Consider the following 22,356-nt stretch of genomic DNA (forward strand, 5'->3'; position numbering starts at 1 on the left):
AAAAATTAAGTTCCAAGATCGTTTACAAAGCCAACAATAATAAAATATAACCTCGTGCTATTTGCATTTGTATATAAGATAATACCAAAGTAATGAAACATAATTTACAAGCACAGAATAGAAATTCAAAGAATACCTAAACATAGATAATTATATGAAATATAATTTACATAGGTAACTGCGCTTAATGGGCATCTTAGCGGTCAAAAACAAAAATCGACTTGTTGACCGATTTGCGACCTGCAACGTCCAAACGCTTTTGGACCAAACTGTAACAGAACGATCTGCGGGGCGCACGGCTTTTATTGCCCTTTAGCTGGGCAGATACCAAATCAACATTGCTGCTCTAAAAGTAGAGTTCCAGGTTTTTGCAGTTGAAACAGAAAATTTTCTCTTTCCAAAACGAGACGAATTGAATTTAGAAGACACAAGATTTCATTGAAATGGGATCTCAGTCGACCCAGATTTGCGATTCCTGAAACTATTTGTGGTTGTTACTTTAAATAAATTGGAGCAACACCAGCAAGACAATCTCGGACTAAAAGAACTAATCAATCAGTCAATCAATCAATCAATCAATCAATCAATCAATCAATCAATCAATTAGCTTATAACGCGCTATTTCCGCGATGTTCAACATCGCTCCTCAATGAATTTTGAAAACAGATGGGTCTTGAGATCCGCTCTGAACTTCGCAAGTGATGTAGAAGTAGTCAGAGAAGTAGGTAGAGAGTTCCAAAGAAAAGGACCAGAAAAAGCAAAAGCAGATTTGGCAAAAGAGTGTTTAACACGAGTTAAGAAAAAGCGAGAACAAGCGAGACAACATTTAGATTGAGACCTTTACACAAACGTGCAAATTTTAAAAATTGTTCTATATTTTATAGGTAGCCAGTGCAAGAGAACAAAGTATGGAGATATATGAGAAAAGAAAGGGGCATGAGCAACTAGACGAGCGGCAGATTTAAAAGCTTTACTTAAAGGATAGAGTTTAGAGTCAGGAGACCATAGTAGAGCAAGTTACATAATCAATTCTAGATAAAACTAACGAAGTAACAAGAAAAAGAAGAGTAGGATCATCAAGAAAAGGCAAAAAATTTTTTATTCTGCGTAGATGAAAGTAAGAGCTCCTAGCAACACTATTAATCTGAGAAGAAAGAGACATAGTAGAATCAAAGATAAAACCTAGACAACGAAACTTATGAGACATCAAGAGTTTTAGAATCAGGTAAGATAATAGGAGGAATAGTAATAGAGTGTTTAGATTTATTAAAACAAATCAATTCAAACTTAGAAGGATTAAGTTTAAGACACATAAAGTCAGACCAATCGATAATTGAAGAAAGACACAGAGATAGATTATGAAGAACACTATTGAGATTAGATGGAGGAAAAGAAGTATAAATGTAAGAATCATCAGCATATAGTTGACTAGAAAAAATAAAGTTATTAATAATACGAGGTAGTTTAGAAGTATAGAGTATAAATAGAAGAGGGCCAAGGATAGAACCCTGAGGTACCCCGAAAGTAAGAGTAGAGGAGTTAGAAGTAGAATTATTGAAAACAACAGAAGTAAAACGATTACAGAGATAAGAAGAAAATCAAGATAGACAAGAATCAGTAATATTAAATGAAAGATGTAGCAGTCTCAAGAGAATAGTATGATCAACAGTATCAAAAGCAGAAGAAAAGTGAAGAGCAAGAAGAGTAAGATTACTATTGTCACTAGAGAGAAGGATATCATTGTGTATTTTGAGTAAAGAAGTTTCAGTACTGGGAGAAAATGATCACGAAAGGATAAGTTGACACCGAACATAATCGCATTGTAGTAATCAATTCTCATACGAATAAATCTACAAACGAATGTATTTATTTGTTGACTCAACTGTCAAATAACGTCTGATTGATTGATTCTGTAGAATATATTATTATTATTTCGGTTTTAACATATTCAAAATTAGTTGAGCGAGAATAATGGCGGTATGTTTTAATATAGGTTTTACCACAAGTTTTCATTTTAAATTAATTATTTTTTTAATTTTAAGTTTTTACGTTTTAAATTTGGCAAACACCATTTTTCATAACAATAGAATAGAAATCCTAGAATTAACAAACTGTCGCTAAACCAACCAAACTTCTTTATGAGTGCACAAGCGTCAGAAATACAAGAATCTGAAAGCTCATTCAAATTTAAACGCAAAATTTGTTAATTTATTATAAACTCTTTTAAAATATCGACTATCGGGTTTTATCAATATTTTAATTTATCTCTAAAACAATAAATAAATATAATTTTAAATATTCTCTTTTTACTCCCATGCATTTGTCCTCGGCAATGAGTATGGGAGGATCGTACATTTTATATATAAATTTTAATTATATTATATTTTATAATAGCTTCCTTTATTCATTTAAAAATAACTTTTAGTTTATTTTATTTTATGCGACAATAAAAGAGTGTTTCCATCAAAAAGATTGTGGTTAATACCATTATTATTTAACTTGTTGGTTAAAATATGAGTAGGAAGAGTTCTATGAAAACACAAAAGCATTTAACCTCATTTCAATTAATAATTATACAACTCGTTATAAATCATTTTTAAAACGTCATCTTGTCATATATACAATTTTCTGCCTCGTTCATACAACCATTGTTTGATAACATAACACGTTGAAAATAGTAAAAGGTTACCAAAAAAGCTTTTTCTGGATAAAAAATGAATAGAATATTAGTTAAAAACTTTGGTTCCTATATAAATAAATAAGAAACCAATGATAAAAATATTAAAAACTAAGCAACATTCCTTCAAATTATTATCTGTTTAATATTAAAATATTTCTCAATTGATGAAAAAAATGTGAAAAGGAAGAACACATTTCAATTATAAAATTATAAACATTCTACATGGAATATTTTAAAAAATGAATCAGCAAATTTTAGAATGAAAATGCTTATTGAATAAGATTTAATCCGAGCATTTTCATAAAAATTGACTGTGTGCAGGCTCAGCTAGCCACTGTAAGCAGCATCGGTCGGCACAACAATTGCCATATTTGCATACATTTGTCCTTTGCATTGCTCTCTTTCTTTATATATACTGCATCATAGCGAACGTTTATATATCAAACAACTCGGAGAAAAGAACTTTATTTGAATTATTAATAAAAAATTTTATATTTTTGGTTTTCGGAGTATTATATTTTCGAGCTGAAAAAGATAAGGTAACTTTGATTTAATTTTGTTTATAATTTTCATTTTTTGATGAGATATTTATTTAATGTATCTGTTAGTTAGCAATAAGAAATTTTTTATACAGTAAATTTAATATATTTGTAAATCAATAACTATTTCAAAACGCCGCATTAAAACCATGTCAATATATCAAAATTAAAATAAATTTAAATAATCAAATTTTTGTAAACTAAATATTTACATGGTACATGAGTTCTGTGTGCGTCCTGTCCGTAACACACACACATACACACTTACAAAAACACACACACACACGAACACACAAACAAATACACACACACACACATATATATAAATATGTATTGAGGGACGAGGTTTTCTTTTATGCAAATATATATATATATATATTGTATAAATTTTAGCGAATTGTTGGCATTAATCAATTTGAAGTTTGCCTTTTCAATTTTTCTTACTAGAATGTTTTGGAAATGGTTCAATTTGCTGCAAATACAATTATCTAAGTTAATCATAAAAATTTAATGAAACTGTTGTTATCCGAATTCCCCATACAGATAAGGCCTTATTTTAATTTTTTATAATTCATCGTCAGTGCAGGTTTGGTTTATATTGTTTTTTAAACAACGCAAAGTTCTTTAGCAAAGTTTATTAGTTGGTATCGTATTCTTCATCTTTGTTGTTGTCATTCGTTGTCGTTCTTCATTGTTATTGAAGTTAGTATTAAGGCGTCGAGTTGGTAATGATGTTATCATTCTTTGTTAGATGTTTATTTGTGGTTTAATGATATATATATATATATATATATATATATATATATATATACATAGGCGCCAACAAAGTATCGTTTTGCCCCCTCCCCAATAATTTTGACTTGAAAATTCAGTTTTCAAAAACGTTTCATTTTTATTTTTAATCAAAATTCGTGTTTATTTACAGTAAACTTTTTTGAGCGTTAGTCTTAAATAAGTAAAGCGTTCAATCAGTAGCCAACTTTTAAACAATTTTTTGCAGCGTTTCGTCGTGTTACCATAGCAACAAAACGTTAAGATCGATTTAAATTTAAAATTGTCATCACGTTGTTTCGTACGCTTTTATTTGTTAACCGGTAAAAGTAAGTGTTTTCAATAAAATTTAATTAAAAAGCTTTATATAAATATAAACTGCATTAAATTAAGTTGAATGAATTTGATTGAATTTATTTCCTAAATTTTAATTTATTAGAACAAGTTTGAAAAAATAAAAATGAATAAGTTTTTGATAAAACTGCCAGCCAAAACATCCGGGACTAGAACGGTTTCAGAAGACTCAATTATCCAAGAAAACACCACAATAGCGGATACAGATTTAATAGTAGAAGGCACATCAACTACTGTGACCTCGTAGATTTACGACTACAATTACAAAACGTCGTTTTGTTCCAACTTGGACTAATAACTCTTCCTGGATTCTGTATGATTCAGAAAAAGATATTGTTCTTTGTTCCACGTGTTGAAAAATATTTTTCACAATGGGTCTGCCGTTTTCTTCTAAAAAAGAAACCGCTTTCATTGAAACGGGTTTTAATAATTGGAAGAAGGAGTTGGAAAAATTTAAATTGCACGAAAGATCACAATGCCACAAAGAAGCCGTATTTAAATCTCATACCATGAAGTTATCAGGTAACGTTGTTGCACAGGTGATTATATAGTTTAATTTGTATTTGACATGACAGGCTATCCTAAAATGTAAACACTTTTTATTATAATTACAGATTTCTGAGCAGAAAAAAAGAGTTATTGAATAACCGAAAATGCCTGAAAAAGATTTTTTCTTCTCTGTTGTTCTTAGCGTCACAAGGTTTTGCAATACGTGGCACGATGATGACGCAAGTAATTTTGTAAATTTACTTAAGTTAAGAGGTGAAGATTCTGAGGAACTGCAGTTGTGGCTAAAATCTGAATCATATACTTGGTGTAGCCATGGTATACAAAACGAAATTCTTGATCTTCTGAGCCATACTCTTCTTAGGAAAATAATTTCATTAGTTAAAATAGCGGGTTTTTATGCTATTATATGTGATGAGACGGCAGATATATTGACGGCAGGGATGCATTAAATATGGTTAAAGACATCATCAACTTTGTAAAGGACTCGCCTAAGCGATTGGCTATATTTCACAATTTAAAATCTGATGTTTGTACAGGCCTTCGACTTCTTTGTCCAACCCGATGGACAGTCAAATATGTCTCTCTGTCGTCTCTTTTATCAAACTACTCAAAATTAATAGATTTCTTTATCGATATGGCTGAAAATGATTCATCAGATTCTGGTGCAAAAGCTTCCGGATTTTTACGGCTGATGGAAAAGATCGATTTTTATTTTACTTTGATAATGTTAACAAAATTATTTGGATACATAGATACGGTTAACACAACGTTACAAAAAAATCCTTGCAATTTGAAGAAGCGCATCGGATGATTGCAACATTAAAAGCCAGTCTCAGTTTTTGCCAAAAAGATTTTTCTGTATTTTGGCAGAAAGTAATTTCTGATAAACCTGCCGAGGTAGAACAAAGGGAACTTAGACAGCAGAGAAAACGAAAAATTCCAAAACGATTTGAAACTAATGATTTGCCAGAACCACAAAATAATCTTTCTCTTAAGGAGATATATCAATCGCAATATGTGGAGATTATTGATGCGATTTTAAAAGCACTGGATACGAAATTTGAGAGCAAATCATTCAAATTCATTTTGGAAATCGAGCAGTTTTTGCTAGGTGACGATACAAATAAATTTAAGATTCTCAAATTTTATGAAGAGGACATAGATCCAGACCGCTTGATTGTGCAACGAGAGATGCTGCTGCAAATTTTAAAAGAAGCAGATCAATCCCTTGAAAGTATAAACGATATCATCAATTATTTGAAAAAGCAGTCACATTTAATTGAACTTCTTTCGGAATTAGTCAAGTTTTTAAACATTTTTGTAACCATTCCTACGATTTCCGCCACCGCTGAACGATCGTTCTCTGGGCTGAGAAGGTTAAAAACATATCTAAGATCAACAATGGGACAAAAACGACTCAATTCTGCATCTCTTCTCCATTTTCACAAAGATGTGGCAAACGAAATGGACTTGGATTCAATTATTAACGAATTTATTCAAAGAAATGATCAGAGAAAAAGTACTTTTTATATGTAAATATGTTTAAGTATGATTCTTAGAAAAACACTCAATTTTTACAAATACTATTGTGAATAAAATTAATAGAAAGAAGTAACATTTTGCTTTTTGGATTTATAAACAATATGCGTTTATAGGATTCCAAATTTTCAGATTTCTTGTAGTTTTATTAAATTTTAAAATTTTGCAATCTTTATGCAGTTTTGTCGAATTGCGGTTTTGATGATAAATTTTTAAATTAATAATTTCACACAATGTTCCTTGTATAATTGTAAATTTATTGAAGAATGGTACGCAAACTAAATTATTATAGACAAATTTGCAAACGTATTCTTAAATTATTTTGCACCCCCCCCAATAATTTGATAAAGTTGGCGTCTCTGTATATATATATATATATATATATATATATATATATATATATATATATATATATATATATATATATATATATATATATATATATATATATATATATATATATATATATATATATATATATATATATATATATATATATATATATATATATATATATATATATATACATACACATATTTAAAGTTTATCTTGAAATTGAATTATTCAAGTTCAACATGAAAATTTAATGAAACTGTTGTTATCCGTATTCGTAATCATCATGCATATATGTATGAATGGTTGTTTTAATTCGAAGTTGTTTTGTTACATTTCGCAACTTAGACATTTCTGGAAAAATATATTTTTTATAAAGAAACTTTCTTTTAAATTTAAATTAATTTCTCATACTTTACTGTATAAATATTTGTATATTTTTTTATATTTATTTATATACAGTTTATGAAGCTTATTGTATCGTTTCAACAGTTTTTTATTTTAAAAAATTTGTATTTAATTTTAAATTTTGTTTGCTTAATGTTGTTTTAATACTGACTTATTATTACAATTAATTTATTTGATCTTCTTTATTCTTTTCAATAATAAGATTTTTAATTTTTTAATATTTGATATTAGGAAGTTATTAAAGAACATTATTATAAATATTTTTTATGTATTTTCTTTTCCATAGTTTAAATTGTATGTATATTGCATTAAATTAGTGTTTAATATTTATTTTTTAATATAATCATTTTCTTAAAAATTTATGTATGTTAAATCCTGTTTATTTTGTTATTTTATTATATCTGCTTATTTTCCTATATAATAACTATTTTTGATTTTCATGCATTATTATTTCTGGATTATTTTTAATTTTAATTATTATACATTAACTTCAAATACTTCATATTTATTTATCCATTTTTATTTATTTGTTTGACTTATTTATTTATCACATATACTTTTATTTGTCACGGCCCATCTCATATTTAAGTAGAAAATTTGACAGCAAGTAATAGCAACCTACTTTTGACAACTTTTGCCAAGAAAACCATCAACAAACACAAACCAAATCAAAAAACATGATAGTGACAAGTTTACTGTGGCAATATGGAACGTTAAAACGTTGTACCAGACTGGAAAATTTGAAAAAGTAAAACAAGAAATAAAAAGAATGAATCTCAGCATTTTAGGTTTGAGCGAAACTTGGTGGAAGAAATCAGATGTAATTACCTTTGAAAAAGGCAAATCTATTTACTATGGAAGTGATTCAAAAAAAACCGAGTAGGTGTACTATTGAACAAAGAAATTTAGGCGGCTTCTGGGCAGTGTCAGATAAAGTTTTGTTGGTGAAAATACACGCAAAACCTTTCAATCTAGCTGTTATTCAAATTTATGCGCCAACGTCTGAAAGCAGTGAAGAAGGTTTTGATGCATTCTACGGTGATCTTGATGACGCTTTAAAAACATGTAAATCTCAAAAAATTGTTATTTTGATGGGTGACTTGAATGCAAAAGTTGACTCAGAAAAAATACATGACGTGATTGGTCCTTGTGGGATAAGTGAAAGAAGAGAACAGTTGATTAAATGGTGCGTTACAAATGATCAAATTATTACTAACAGTTGGTTTGACAATCACCCAAAAAGATAATATACTTGGATGAGTCTCGGAGACAAGTTAAGAAATATGATTGATTACATCACAATAAATAGACAATTTCGAAATGTTGTTTAACAATGCAAAAGTTACCCTGGAGCTGATTGTAGCAGTGATCATAATCCAGTTGTTTGTAAAATCAGGATAAAGTTAAAGAAAATCAAGAATGAAGTGGCCACAAAACGTTTGAATTTTGACAGTCTGTCACAAGATGATGAGATCAAGGTCAAATGTAATGTTGAAATACGGAATCATTTTCAGTTATTGATGAAAGACGTAAATAAATCTAAATATGAAACATTTAAACCCTTAAATCTGAAGTTCGTGCCGCTCTTTCAAAAACGAATCAAATAAAGCGCTAAGACCAGATGAGATAATTGTTGAAGAAATTAAATATTTTGATTAATTTGGCATTGAAAAAGTGACAGAAATTTTGAATGAGATTTATAACAGCGGCTAAATTCCTGAAGGTCTATCCAAGTCAATAATTATTTCATTGCCTAAAAACCTAACACAACGGAATGTGAATTACAGCGAACAATCAGAGTCATCTTGAAGAGTCATCTTATAAAACTTCTCTTGAGAATTATGATGATGAGAACACAAAGCAAAATCAGATCTGAAATTTCAATAGTCCAATGTGGTTTTTTTAGAGGATTGTGGCACAATAAACGCTCTTTATGCAGCGAATGATCAGTGAACGAGCGATTGAAACGAAGAAAGACTTGTTTATATGTTTTGTCGATTGCTCCAAGCTTTTGATAGCGTGAAACACGTGGAGCTAATGGAACCATTGAAAAACTTGACATTGATGGTAAAGACATGTGAGTTATCAAAAACCTCTATTGATAACAAAGAGCAGCGATGAAAGTTGGTAACAAGTTTACTAGTTTTGTCGAAATAAAAAAAAAGGTGTTAATCAAGGCTGTGTATTTTCTTCAGACCTGTACAATCTCTATAGTGAGATCATCATGATAAAGATGAAAAATTTACCCGGAATATCCTCTGGAGGCGTGAATATTATCAATGTAAAATATGGTGATGATACAGCTCCTATAGCAAATTTAATGGAAAAATTGCAAACAATTGTTTCCAAACTGGTTTTTGAAAGTGAAAGGAAAGGCTTGCAAATTAACACCAACAAAACAGTGCCTAGTTATCAGTAAAAACAAAACCTCCCGATCTGCTCCATAATCATTAATAGTAAACAGATGAAACAAGTCAACAGCTTCAATTATCTCGGAAGTCTGGTTACCTCAGGTTGTAAATGGGATGTTGATATCAAACGAAGTAGTTTATTGATATCAGTTATTAAGACAGCTTCTGCAATTTTTAGATATATTATCTATATAAACTGCAACAAGTGATGAAGATGATAGAAAAATCGAAATAGGTCCTATACACTCGAGAATGAATTGGCAAACTGTATATTCTCCTAACTTTAATAAAATAAATAACGGCAACAAGAATTTGTTTAGAAATATTGAGAAATGAAATTAAAAACTATTCTGTAGATTTTATAAATTAACTGATGAATAAATGCTAATGAATTCTTTTCAATGCTCTGTAATGGAACAACTGATTTTTCTATTGAAGAACAGATGGTAAGATTTTTTAAAGATTACTGCATTCATAAATGCTTTATTAGTTTTCAAAAAGTTCAAAATACCACAGGTGAAGGCATTGCCAAGATTTTGATTAAAACATTGAAATAAGCAGGGATTGATATTGAAAAGATGAAAGGTCAAGGATATGACGGATGTGGTTCAATGGCAGGAAAAATAAATGGAGTGTAAGAAAAGCCCATGTAAGAAACATGTATCCAAAAGCTCTGTACACACATTGTGCATCCCATATTCTAAATCTAGTAATAGCACATGCATCCAAAATTCAAGAAATCACAAATTGTTTAAACACAATCAAGCAGGCAATTAACTTTATTTGTGAATCATCATGACACGTCATGAAGCCACAATAAAATTTGTTGAATTATATCCGAAATATATTGGAAGAAATAAAAAATTGGAGTGATGCAAATGCTGCCTGTAAAGCAGAACAGCTTTTGGTCGCTCGTTTTTGTACGCTAATTTTACCTATTTCAAAAGCTCTTTAGAATCAGCATATAGATTCTCTTCAGTGTATTGAACAAGTTTCTGACATGGCGTTAATTTTAAAAAATTATCAACAAAATGGCAATAATGACTTTCACAACATTTTTGTAAAAGCTGAAAATCTACTATTGTTCGAAATAATACCTGTTCTGAAAAATTAACTTATCTTGTTTTCGAACGAGTGCTTGTTGAGTAGTGTCTTATGCTGATGCATAAGTATTTTATTTGCCCCCCCCCCCGATAGTTTGGTCAAGTTTCGCCACAATATATTTATATATGTGTGTTCCAACTTTATTGGCTTCAAAAATGGACTAAGTTTCTATTTTATTAGTTCCAATAACTCCCTTTGCGTTGATCCATTGTTTCTTTTTCTTAGTAGTTTCTTTGTCGGCAGTAAAGTAACAGTATCTTTGTGTTAATGTTGAGTATCATTGTTGTAATTTCTGTTTCGTGATTGTAGATTAAATGATTTTTTTTATTGCGCCTCTTTTTGTATGCATAGTTAATCTTCGTGTCAATGTAGCATGTCCGATATATTCTGATATTTGGTGCCGCTATTTTTGTCCATTTAAGTGATCAAACAAAAACATAAATATTTCGAAAATAAACATAAGTATACATTATAAAAAGAACTAAAACAAAACAGATAAATCATTTAAATTCATGCACAGATGCACACATATACTCTCGACCATACCCAATCACTCAAAGTAATTTAACAACCATATAAGAACCAAACAGCAACCATTTTAAACCAAATCATAGATACATTCATCCACACTTTATCCACACCGATCACACACAATTACGCTCAGAAGATGCACGATAACATATAATTCAGAACAACCAACAGATAAATACCCAACCACCAGCACAATAATTATAAATCGATTCAAATTATTAGAAACACACGAAACACATTCAACGTAAGCACATCCCATCATAAAACACCCACATACATTACGTACTCGACAACTCAATTATATAATTAAAACGTAAATAAAAAAAAACAGCATAAAACAAATGAATGTTCCGTTATCGATAAGCTACTTTCATAAACAACAAAAGCAACATACAACATACTATTCACAACTTCAATTAATCTTCAAAACAGATGTGTTTTCAATTCTCTCTTAAACTGCAACAGTGACATCCCTGGTCGACGAATGACGCATGGAAGACTGTTCCATATTTTCGTACCACATACAGCAAAGTTACGAGACCCAATTTTCAGTTTTGACACCCGATCTGTCAAGTAATTCTGATCGTTTGATCTCAAGACAAAATTCTGAGCAGTGTAAACATCTCTGTCAGATATCGTGGTGCCAAACCATTTAAACACTTGAACATTAATAAGCAAATTTTAAAAACAATCCTCTTTTCAATTACCAATCAATGCAAATCCTTAATCAATGGTGTCACGTGATCATACTTTCGTCCACCCATTACTACTTTAGCTGCCCTATTCTGTAAAGATTGCAACAGTGCAATTTCATTCGCTGAAACACCATACAGTAGGCTGTTGCAGTAGTCCAAACGTGAGTGGACAAATGAATGAACTAATGCCATCAAAGCGGGCCTGCTGACAAATCTCTTAATGCGCTGCAACTGACGTAGATGAAAACAACATGACTTTACGACACCCCGTATATGATCCTGCATGGTCAGATTAGCATCAAGTGTGAAGCTCAGAATTGTGGATGATCTTTCAAATTTAACAATGGCATCATCCATTTCTAATGCATCTCGATGTATTTTTGATGTCTGCTGCCATGTACCAATTGGCACTAACTTGGTTTTATCTTTGTTCAATTTTATTCCATTTTGTGACATCCAAATATTTACTGCAGCCAACGCATCTTTCAGTCCTTCAGCTAAATCATCAAACTTTTCAACAGGAGCACATGACACTAATTGAATATCATCTGCATACGCATAACACTCCATCTTATAATTCTCCATCATGTCAAATACATCAGCAGTATACAACAAGAAGAGAAATGGCCCCAACACCGATCCCTGAGGGACATTTTTTCTTCATCCGAATATTCATTACCAAATAATATCCGCTGTGATCTGTGATCTGACTTAAAAAATCTTAGCACAGTGCCTGAAATACCATAGCTTGCTGACATTCTTTGAACAAGTATATTGTGATCCACACAATCAAAGGCAGCACTCATATCAAGTAAAGCTAACAATGTCACTTGCTTTATATATATATATATATATATGTTGGTAATAGACCATAATTTTTACAATATTCTATAAATTCTACCGAATGTTTGGCGTTAATATGTTTGTAGTTCGTTTTTTCGATTTTTCTCACTAAAGTTTTTTTGGTGAACGTTTAGTTTATTAAAATTCAAAATAAACTTATTTTTCGAATTCATGCTGCAAATAAGGCCATATTTCGATTCCGAATGAATCATCGTCAGTGCTCCTTGTTGTATATATAGGGAAATATTGACTTTGTCAAGATTAACTTTGACGTTGTAAAAATTAACTTTGGTGTTGTAAAATTGAACTTTGATGCGAATTAGGTGTCAGGTTTCTTAATTGGCTGGTCATCTTCTTTGGTCTCCTTTTCTTCATCGATAGCATCATATTCTTCTTTGTCACTATTTACGGTGCTAGTTTTTATTACTTCTTTGTTTTCGTTGTTGGTTAAGCGCCGGGTTGGAAGTGAGGTTGTCATTTTTTGTTGTATAAAAATGTCAACAGCATACAAGGTAGATGAAGCTATTCTTAAGCATATCATCAATAAAAATGTCACACCAACACATGTCAACAGCATACAAGGTAGATGAAGCTATTCTTAAGCATATCATCAATAAAAATGTCACACCAACCAACCCAAATAGGGTTGGTTACGTATAGTTAAACTCCGAATTTATGTATAATTAAACTCCGAATTTATTACAACAATAAAAAGACGTCTCACCTAATACTGAAAAACAACTGCAGTCCTAGAGATAACTCTGAGTTAAAGAGAGAGAGAGAGGAAAAAAGAGAAAGAAAGACAAAATGTATAAAAGATATTGCCAAAAAAATTTTGATCTTCAAAAATGTTCTGGTAGCCCATCTCTGGAGACCACATGCTGACAGGATATTTCAATATGACAAGAGGCAGAGAAACATGCGACAAAATAGCAAATGTATGAAGAGATTTATTACCATCATTAACTACAACAAAAACATGTGATCACTAATCATTTTGGTAAATATCTGTTCGTTCTGTATTTTCTTTATTTTCATGTTGTTCGCCACCGTTTTGTAGGAATATATAAAAATGTATATTTAAAGATCACAATTTTTTTATGAAAGAAGCTTTTTTAACGGCATGTTTAAATTTGTGATTCAATTTCTCACTGTTCAAACAAAAGCTTATTTTCATTGTTTTCAATATTATTAAAAGTGCTATAAAATTTTAAGAGTTTTAGAAATATTGTTAACAAAATTTTCCAATCTGTTATTTTTATAAACATGTGAATAATAATGCACATAGGGTTCATCCATAAAAGACGTCCACAATTTTTTGGCAAATTTTTACCCCCCCCCCTCCTCCCTTGTCTAACTTTGTCCACATTTTGATGAACCCCCCTCCCCCCGTTGTGGACGTCCACAATTAGTGTTTTTTATTCATCAAAAACTGACAAAGTTTAATATTAAAATATTTGTTATAATTTTGTGTTTTTTTTCTAAACAATAAACAAAGATATAAAAAATTAAATGTATAAAGAATCAAAAATATTAAAAAATTTATTTTAAAACATAATATTCTAACAACTTAATATTGAAAATCCGATTTTTTAAAATTAACCTTTTTCAGTTCCGGATCTATTGTTTTACTATTAGTGTCCAAATGAGATCCAAAATAGTCATAGGGAAGAATGAGGCCAGACAAATCGTGAGATAGTGGAGCCATGCGTCGCTCTACTGCATTATATGCACTGTGACCTGGTGCATGGCTGGCAATGAATAATGCATCAACATCATGTTCTGTAAATAGTTAATAAGCAGCGCACAATGTTTTTGGATAGCGTGGATTTTCATCTGGGCCTCCATCAACAGTTATAATAACTATAAACTTCAGTACGCCAGCATTAGTACATGCTACATCCTTGAAAGTGTCCAGCCTAACTAACGTGTTAAAGTCTGCAACATGAGTGGCAGCACTGCTTTTGTCATGTTTACTACTCCTTATGGATATCATTGTAGGTCCAGAATAAGTGGCACGACCATCTTTGATAACGCATCCAGCGTAGACAGAAGGTATTAGTTTATGTCTATCTGCCACAACCTAGTCATGGTCAGGCAACTGTAAATGCATTAAAATTGGTGCCTGCTTTGAGGCAGCTGGAAGACCCAAGGGCACTCTAGCTTTGTCATCTTGGCTGAGAAAGAATGTGCAATGGCTTCCCATCAATACCGCCAAATCTTTCAAATAAGATATGGTCGATGCTGCAAAATGAGCATCCGGGTGCTCTTTACGCAAGCTGTTAGCAGCTTTTATAAGTTTTACAGGGACAGTAGATATATGCCACTTGCCCTCAGTAGTCAGATAGTTGCGTGGCAGAAGACGGATGTATATTGCAGATCGACTCAGATTATAACCCAAATTCGTTAGTTCCGAATGAAGATCATCCAGAGTCTTGCATGAGCGAATCAATTCAGTACGTCGACGATCATCAGCGGCTCCACTGGCTGTTACAATATCAATTATTGATTTTAACAAGTCAGATTGATCAGTCTCAATGCTTGGTCGTCCTAATGTTTTTCTTTTAAATTTTTTTAGCTTTTTTGCCACATCTGGATTTTCTGTGATTACACTTTCTAATACACTTTTTAATACTGCTCGTGCCAAACGTTTACGATTTCGATCAAATTTAAGTCGATTCAACTTCTGCTTTAGTTTTTTCTTCTGTACTTCAAGTTCCTCTGCATTTTTTTTCATTTCATCTGTCCAGAGACCAGTTTTTCGAATAGCTAGTAAGCTAGTTTGTTTTGAATTGATAAGATTTAACTCTTCTTGTGCTTTCTGCTCTGCTGGTTTATTTTTTCCACTTTAGAAAAATTTCCTTCATCTATTTCTTGTTGCACTGGCTTTATGTTAGACGACTCGATGTGCTTTTGGACCTCTGTATCATCTTTGACACTGAAGAGAAAACAAAGAACGTTTGTCAATTCTAAAGAAAATCAAATTTAATTTTACATGTTATCTCACAATGTACTAAGTAATAGTATAAAAAGTTACACATTACAAATTAATGCTGCATTTTTTATGAAATATAAAAATGTCATTATAGAGAACTACTGTTTATTTCATCACATAAAAATTAAAAATTGTGTTAAATTCAAACATGTTTTTATTAATTTATGTATAAAAAAAACTAATATAATAAATTATATAATAACAAAAATGTGAAGTTTTTAAAACTTTTTTAAATATTGGACTTACTTTTTTGTATCTACTGATAACTTCATTGGTATCACAATAACGTCAGGAGGTTGTGAGTCGCTAGACGTGGTAGCCGAATCTCTCGAGCTTTTAGTTGCTGCAGCTTTGCTCCACATGGACATCATTTTTCCACGTCTACTAGCTGTGATAGCCTTGAATTTGATGATATTGCTCTTGATCTCATCAAGATTACTTTTACACTCATTCCAAAGTTTTTGTAAATTTTTAAAAGCTAATTCTTTTTTTATATTAGGATTAGCGGCAATATAATTATCTTTAAATTCTAAATACAATTTCTCCATTATTTAAAAATATAGTTTGCAAATATTCAAAATTGTTCAAATTCAAAAAACTACACAAAATAGTTTCTGCTTGTCCGCTTTTTATGGAAAGTCATCGCAATAGAACGCCAGTTCAATAAAAACTGGTGACTGAAAGTTTTTTATGATCACTAAAAACTTAATATACGAAATAATCTATTTGGAAATAAAATTTTAAATGTTTTTTTAAACAACTACTAAAATCATTGGTAATATATAAAGTAATAAAAAGTGAAATTCAGTTTTTAAATATTTTGAATTATTGACCATATTCTTGTTAAATTACTAAAATCTATTAGGTTCACGATAGAAAACTAAACCATCAGGGACTTTTAGTACTTAAAGATAATGAAGAAGAAGTTTGAATATATGAAAAAGCGCTATATAAAAGTGTTTCATTGACTGGCATTCTAGATGACATTTCTTTTGGATGTTAGAGAGAACGGTTTATGTAGGTAGATAACGGTGAGTTGAAGAAAACATAAAAATAGATTATATATTTTTTTAATTATAAGACTAACATCAAGACTGTCCAGTGTCCACTGTCGTTTAGACAGTTAATATGTCATTTGTTTTGTTATTTAAATTAAATATGGAAGAATTATCATTTTCATAACATTGTAAGGTCTATGTAATGAGAAACACCATATTTATAGCTTAAAACTATCTATACTGGTGGACATCCACTTTGGCATTTACCCCCCCCCCCTCCCTCCTTGTCCACTTTTAGCTAAACCTCCCTCCCCCTCCTAGTGTGGACGTTTTTTATGGATGACCCCATACAGAAAAGTTTGTTAACGTTTACACAGAATACATGTACTGTACACACACACACACACACACACACACACAGAGAAACACACACATACACTCACACACACATATATATGTATATATATATATATATATTTGGTTGAATGTTCTTGCCCATTTTGTATTAATTTCTTTTAGGTTTGTTCAATAAGACGCAATTGTTGTAACTCAATTTTATTAAACTCGTCAAGCATTTCGAACGGCTGTCGACGTCGTTTCGACAGTGTATGTCATCATCAGAGCCTACGTTTAAATTATTAAATATGAATTGAATATTTAAAATTGTAAAATCAAGAAGAATAAACGAACCAAATTTGGAAAATATAAGCGTAAAATGATTAAGGAAATTAAATTAAAATTAATGTAAAAAGTATACGAAATTTGAGTAAGGGTACTTAACTTGCCAATAAAATAAATTAAATGTTAAGATAACAATATACAAAATAAGTGAAATGAATTTCAAAAGTTAAATACTGAAAGTGAAAGTAGGAGTACGAATATCGATATTGCAAATTTGGAATGACAACGAAACGTTTGTGAGTGGTGGGATGGTACGAGTGTATATGAATAAATATATTATGCTAATGTGTGAATAGGTGAAATAGAAATGTAAGTGATGTTAATTATCGATTGTAAATGAAGCAAGGCATGGATATTAATTATCACATAAGGTAGTGAGTGACGCGACGACGTAGGATTTACGACGATTAGTGACAAACTGCGTATTGGCAGGTTGGAGTTTGTCGATTGTGGAACGATATTCGTATCGTTGTGGTACCGTCATCTGCTGTGGATCGTTTCTAACGGGGAACGTCGGCGTCAAATCACTATATTGGGAGAATAGCTGGAAAGTGTGGTCGAATCTATTGGTTTGTTTGTTCATGGTTAGCTTACATTTGTTGATGTGCAGGGCCTCACGGATTTTCAACCTATTATTCGTATATACTCGTACCATCCCACCTGAATAGATTATTACGACCTACATCTTGGAAAGGATGCTTTACTAGGTTGGTAGAAACTGAGTAACTGTGAATGGGTGTACGAAATAACCATGATGTTCAAGTTGACACAAAATTATATTTTATCCAATTGAAGTCAAGTATTATTTTATTTATGTTCGTTCGTGTAAAAATAATGTGTTCTAATTTTATATTTAATCAAAAATATTATGATCAAACATAATTATTTGATTTAAATTTAATATATTAAGTTTATTTAATTTATTTATATAATATATTTAATTTATTAGTTAAAAAAATAATAAAGTCTTAATTCCGAGATTTAAAACACGCCATGTTGTCAGCATTGGTGGGTGCGTTTTTAAATTTTTATGATTACTTTTTTTCTTTAAATATACTGACCATATTTCAATTATTTTGTATAAATTTATGAATAACCGATTGCCTTCTAACTTTTTAAATTTTTTTAATATATAAACCTTTGGATAGTTTCAACTTTACCCGGCATTTTATTCCTTTCATTAATTTCTTTAGCAAATTAAAAATTCTAAATGATAGCATTTTTATTATGTGGTCTAAAATTTGCTTTAAAATTCTGCTACAACCTGTCACCTTTCTCTAAACTGGGTTGTTTCAAACATCGTTGTAAAACTTTTCTCCTATTGTAAAAATGATATCATTATTTAGGTATGCTCTTTTATTATGCATAAATGTGGGTTATATATATATATATATAACAAATTTGATTAAATGATTTTGCCCATTTAGCGTTTATTACTTTCTTGAAAAGACATTCAACAACACGTAACTGTTGCAATTCGTATTTATTAAAACTTCCAATCAATTATATATATATATATATATATATATATATATATATATATATATATATATATATATATATTGATATAAGATTAGGTACGTATAAATGTGTGTGTATGTGTGCGTCTGGCTTCAAACGGGTTGACTATGCCGGGGGTGGGGATGAGAAATGAACTCTCATCTCCTAAAAAATGCTCCTATTGGCGGTAGGTATCTCTCCTCGGTCAATCAAGTCCTACTCCTGGCCTTCACGTGGCGAAGCTGTTTAAACTAACAGGAGAGGGCGAAGGCGAGTAACTGGCGCCATAACCAGACATTCCGGGCAGGTGGAGCTGGCCATCCACCTAAGAGAAGGAAAACTCTGACTTCAAACATCCGCTGCCTTGCGGCCACACCTATTCATGGGAAGGCTATGAGAGTAAACCCAAACAAAAAATTGCTAGCACCTGCAGTTGGCTATGAGGAAGGTTCTGCTCATCAACTCGGTGTCAGTTTCGACTAAACTGCTGCGTCCATACTGGTCAGTCATCACGTCGCAATTCATTGTGCCTGCTGACAACGGCCTTTGTGGAAAGAGAGGGTGTGGCTAGTTCTCACAAAACTCTTTCCACCTTAAACTAATTCAATTGTGCAGGTTGTCTTCGGTGGATGCTGTGAGCATAAAAGCCCTGCAGCGTCTGGAGAATGACGACGGGTACAGGTAGAGGATACTACTGGAAGTGTCTAGCCACCACTATTCAGCACGTAGGCGGCCTTGGTATGATGGTCGCTCGTTACTGAGGCTACAGTGCCGTTCGGTCATGCCTTGGCGACAAAGCAGCCCTATTTAGGGAGGCACTGCTTTTTCCTACTGTAGAAGGGACTGGAAAATGTGTCCTAAAAAAAGCTAGCCCAACAAAATCGTCTTGTTGGCTGACCGCGGCTGACTGGATATCCATTTTCTGCGGCAAAAATATACATAAATCTAAAAGGAAAATACTGAACCTTGCGGCATGGAACGTTCGCACATTGTTGGAGAATAGTGATCGACATGAACGTAGGACCGCCATCGTGGCATGTGAGCTGGCTTGTTTTAAAATAGATATTGCTGCACTGAGTGAGACAAGATTATCCGATGCTTCACAATTTGAAGAAAAAGGTGCCGGATACACCGGATTCAGTCAGGGGCATCCGGCAGGAAAAGCGCGAACGTGTGGAGTTGGATTTGCAATACGTAGCAAGCTAATCAAGTCTGTGTGTCAGACTCCCCATGGCATATTGCCCCGTCTAATGAAGATGCAACTGAGTCTCGAGGGAGGACATACTGCTACGTTGATCAACTGCTATGCGCCCACACTGGGAGCATAGAAGGAAGAAAAAAACGTTTCTATGAACAGCTTAACCCAGCTGTGAACGCGACGCTTTTTAAACACCATTTGTTTGTGCTGGGTGACTTCAACGCACGAGTGGGTGTAGATCACGACATATGGCGTGGGGTACTGGGGCGAAATGGGGTTGGTAAAGAGTGAATTCAAATGGAATCAAGCTTCTTGAGTTCTGCGCAGTTCAAAAGCTGGCTGTGACAAACACGGTCTTCCAACAGTCAAACAAGATAAAGACTACATGGATGCACCCACGATCGGGACATTGGCACCTGATCGACTACAAGACAAAGGAACCTACGCAACGTTCGCCTCAAAAGAGCGATTCGAACGACAACTGTATGGTCGGATCATCGTCTTGTAAAAATGTCTATGTTTATGACGGTCAAGCCAGTCAAGAGGCATCATAGAGTGGTAAAATCCGACAGGTTGGAAGTGGCTAAACTGGAGGACAGGTCAACTCAGGAGTTTTTCAGCCGCGCATTATGCACCGAAATGGCTGAGAATACTGACCTTGATTGGCCGCATTTTCAAGCGGTCATACAAAAGGTTGAAGGAAATGTGCTCGGTCACCGCCGGGGTGGGCATAGAGACTGGTTCGATGAACGAGATACGAAAGCTCGTAGATTGCTGGATGTGGTGCACAAAACACATTTGGCTTGGATAAACGACAAAAGCAATGATGCAAAGAAGGTAGCCTACTCAAATGCACGATGTATCTCGCAGAGGGAGCTGCGCAGAATGAAAGAGTCCTGGTGGTCGGCGAGAGCTGATGAATTACAGGTAGCTGCTAACCGTGGTGATCTGAAGCTATTTTATAAAAGCTTTAAGATGGTATATGGTCCACGTGACTCGGGAGGTATACCAGTGCGTTCACGTGATGGTACGTCGTTGATTAAGGATGGGCCTGGCATTTTGGCCCGCTGGGCAGAGCATTTCTGCGGGGTGCTAATTCAAAAAACCTTCTTTGATGACTTGGTCCTGTCTGAGCTGCCGGATTGGAAGCCTAATTATGATCTTGAAGTTCCCCCAAGTTTGCAGGCAATATCTCGGTTGTCATTTGGTAAGGCGCCGGGTTTGGATGGGTTGCCTGCAGAGCTGTTCAGACACAGTGGTCTGCATCTCAGGAAGAGATTGGTGGAGCTTTTTGAACGCATGTGGGCAGAGCGGTCGGTCCCTCAGGAATTCAAAGATGCTCTGATCGTTCACATATTTAAAAGAAAAAGTGATCGATCACACTGCGACGACTACAGAGGAATCTCTCTGCTCTCCATACCTGAAAAGATACTAGACAGAGTAATTGCTGAACGCCTGGCAAAACATGTCCTCAATCTAGATATCTTTCCGGAGGGTCAGTGTGGATTCAGAGCTGGACGCAGCTCAACCGATATGGTGTTCACTGCGAGGCAACTGCAAGAAAAATGTCGCGAGCAGCAACGGGGACTGTATATGATTTTTGTTGACCTGATCAAGGCATTTGATTCGGTTGATAGGTCAGCACTCTGGCGCTGCTTGTCAAAAATTGGCTGCCCTTCTGTTTTTGTTGCCGTTGTTCGTTCCTTCCACGAGTGTGGTTGAAAATGGTGAACGGTCACAAGATTTTGATGTTACAAACGGAACCAAGCAAGGATGCGTTATGGCTCCATTGCTGTTCAACATCTACTTTTTATTGATGCTTCGAGTTGCTTTTCGTCACGGTAGTGAGGGGATACCAATCTGCTATCGTATGGATGGGGATATTTTTAATATTAGACGATTGCAAGCCAAGTCCAAGACACAGATCTCTGTTGTTCGGGACCTATTATTTGCTGATGATTGTGCCCTGGTTGCACACACACAGGCCGAGATTCAGACGCTGTTCAACCGCTTCTATATAACAGCTAAAAGTATTGGACTTACAGTCAGTCTGAAGAAAACTGAGGTCTTGCATCAGAGCTACACAGTTTCGTTGGGGGCAATGGCCCATGTGATGGCGGACGACTCGCGTCTCAATTTTGTTGATAGATTTTGTGATCTAGGCGGATATATTTCCAATAATGCAACTATCGATGATGATATTACAGCAAGGCTTGCAAAAGCAGGTGCTGCTTTTGGTATGCTGACCGGACATCTTTGGAAAGAG

The 22,356-nt window shown here is 33.1% G+C and overlaps 3 protein-coding genes across 3 annotated transcripts; 2 read left to right on the forward strand and 1 right to left on the reverse strand.

Moving 5' to 3' along the window:
* Positions 1-6,168: 6,168 nt before the first annotated feature.
* Positions 6,169-6,375, forward strand: HELRODRAFT_153321 (hypothetical protein; the record flags this gene model as incomplete). The annotated part of the gene is made up of 1 exon (XM_009029173.1): positions 6,169-6,375. A coding segment is annotated over one exon (207 nt), but the record flags the coding sequence as incomplete, so codon positions are not given.
* A 6,557-nt stretch (positions 6,376-12,932) lies between these two features.
* On the reverse strand, positions 12,933-16,261 carry HELRODRAFT_164161 (hypothetical protein; the record flags this gene model as incomplete). The annotated part of the gene is made up of 5 exons (XM_009029174.1): positions 12,933-13,004; positions 14,322-14,469; positions 14,647-14,801; positions 14,877-15,495; positions 15,960-16,261. 5 exons carry the CDS (start codon positions 16,259-16,261, stop codon positions 12,933-12,935), a joined length of 1,296 nt encoding a protein of 431 aa, XP_009027422.1.
* A 2,781-nt stretch (positions 16,262-19,042) lies between these two features.
* Positions 19,043-20,220, forward strand: HELRODRAFT_164162 (hypothetical protein; the record flags this gene model as incomplete). The annotated part of the gene is made up of 4 exons (XM_009029175.1): positions 19,043-19,105; positions 19,326-19,453; positions 19,508-19,573; positions 19,845-20,220. The coding sequence occupies 4 exons, from the start codon at positions 19,043-19,045 to the stop codon at positions 20,218-20,220; spliced, it is 633 nt and encodes a 210-aa protein (XP_009027423.1).
* Between the last annotated feature and the right edge of the window lie 2,136 nt (positions 20,221-22,356).

The sequence above is a fragment of the Helobdella robusta genome (genome assembly GCF_000326865.2).
Source record: "Helobdella robusta unplaced genomic scaffold HELROscaffold_6, whole genome shotgun sequence".
In the NCBI taxonomy this organism is placed as follows: domain Eukaryota; kingdom Metazoa; phylum Annelida; class Clitellata; order Rhynchobdellida; family Glossiphoniidae; genus Helobdella; species Helobdella robusta.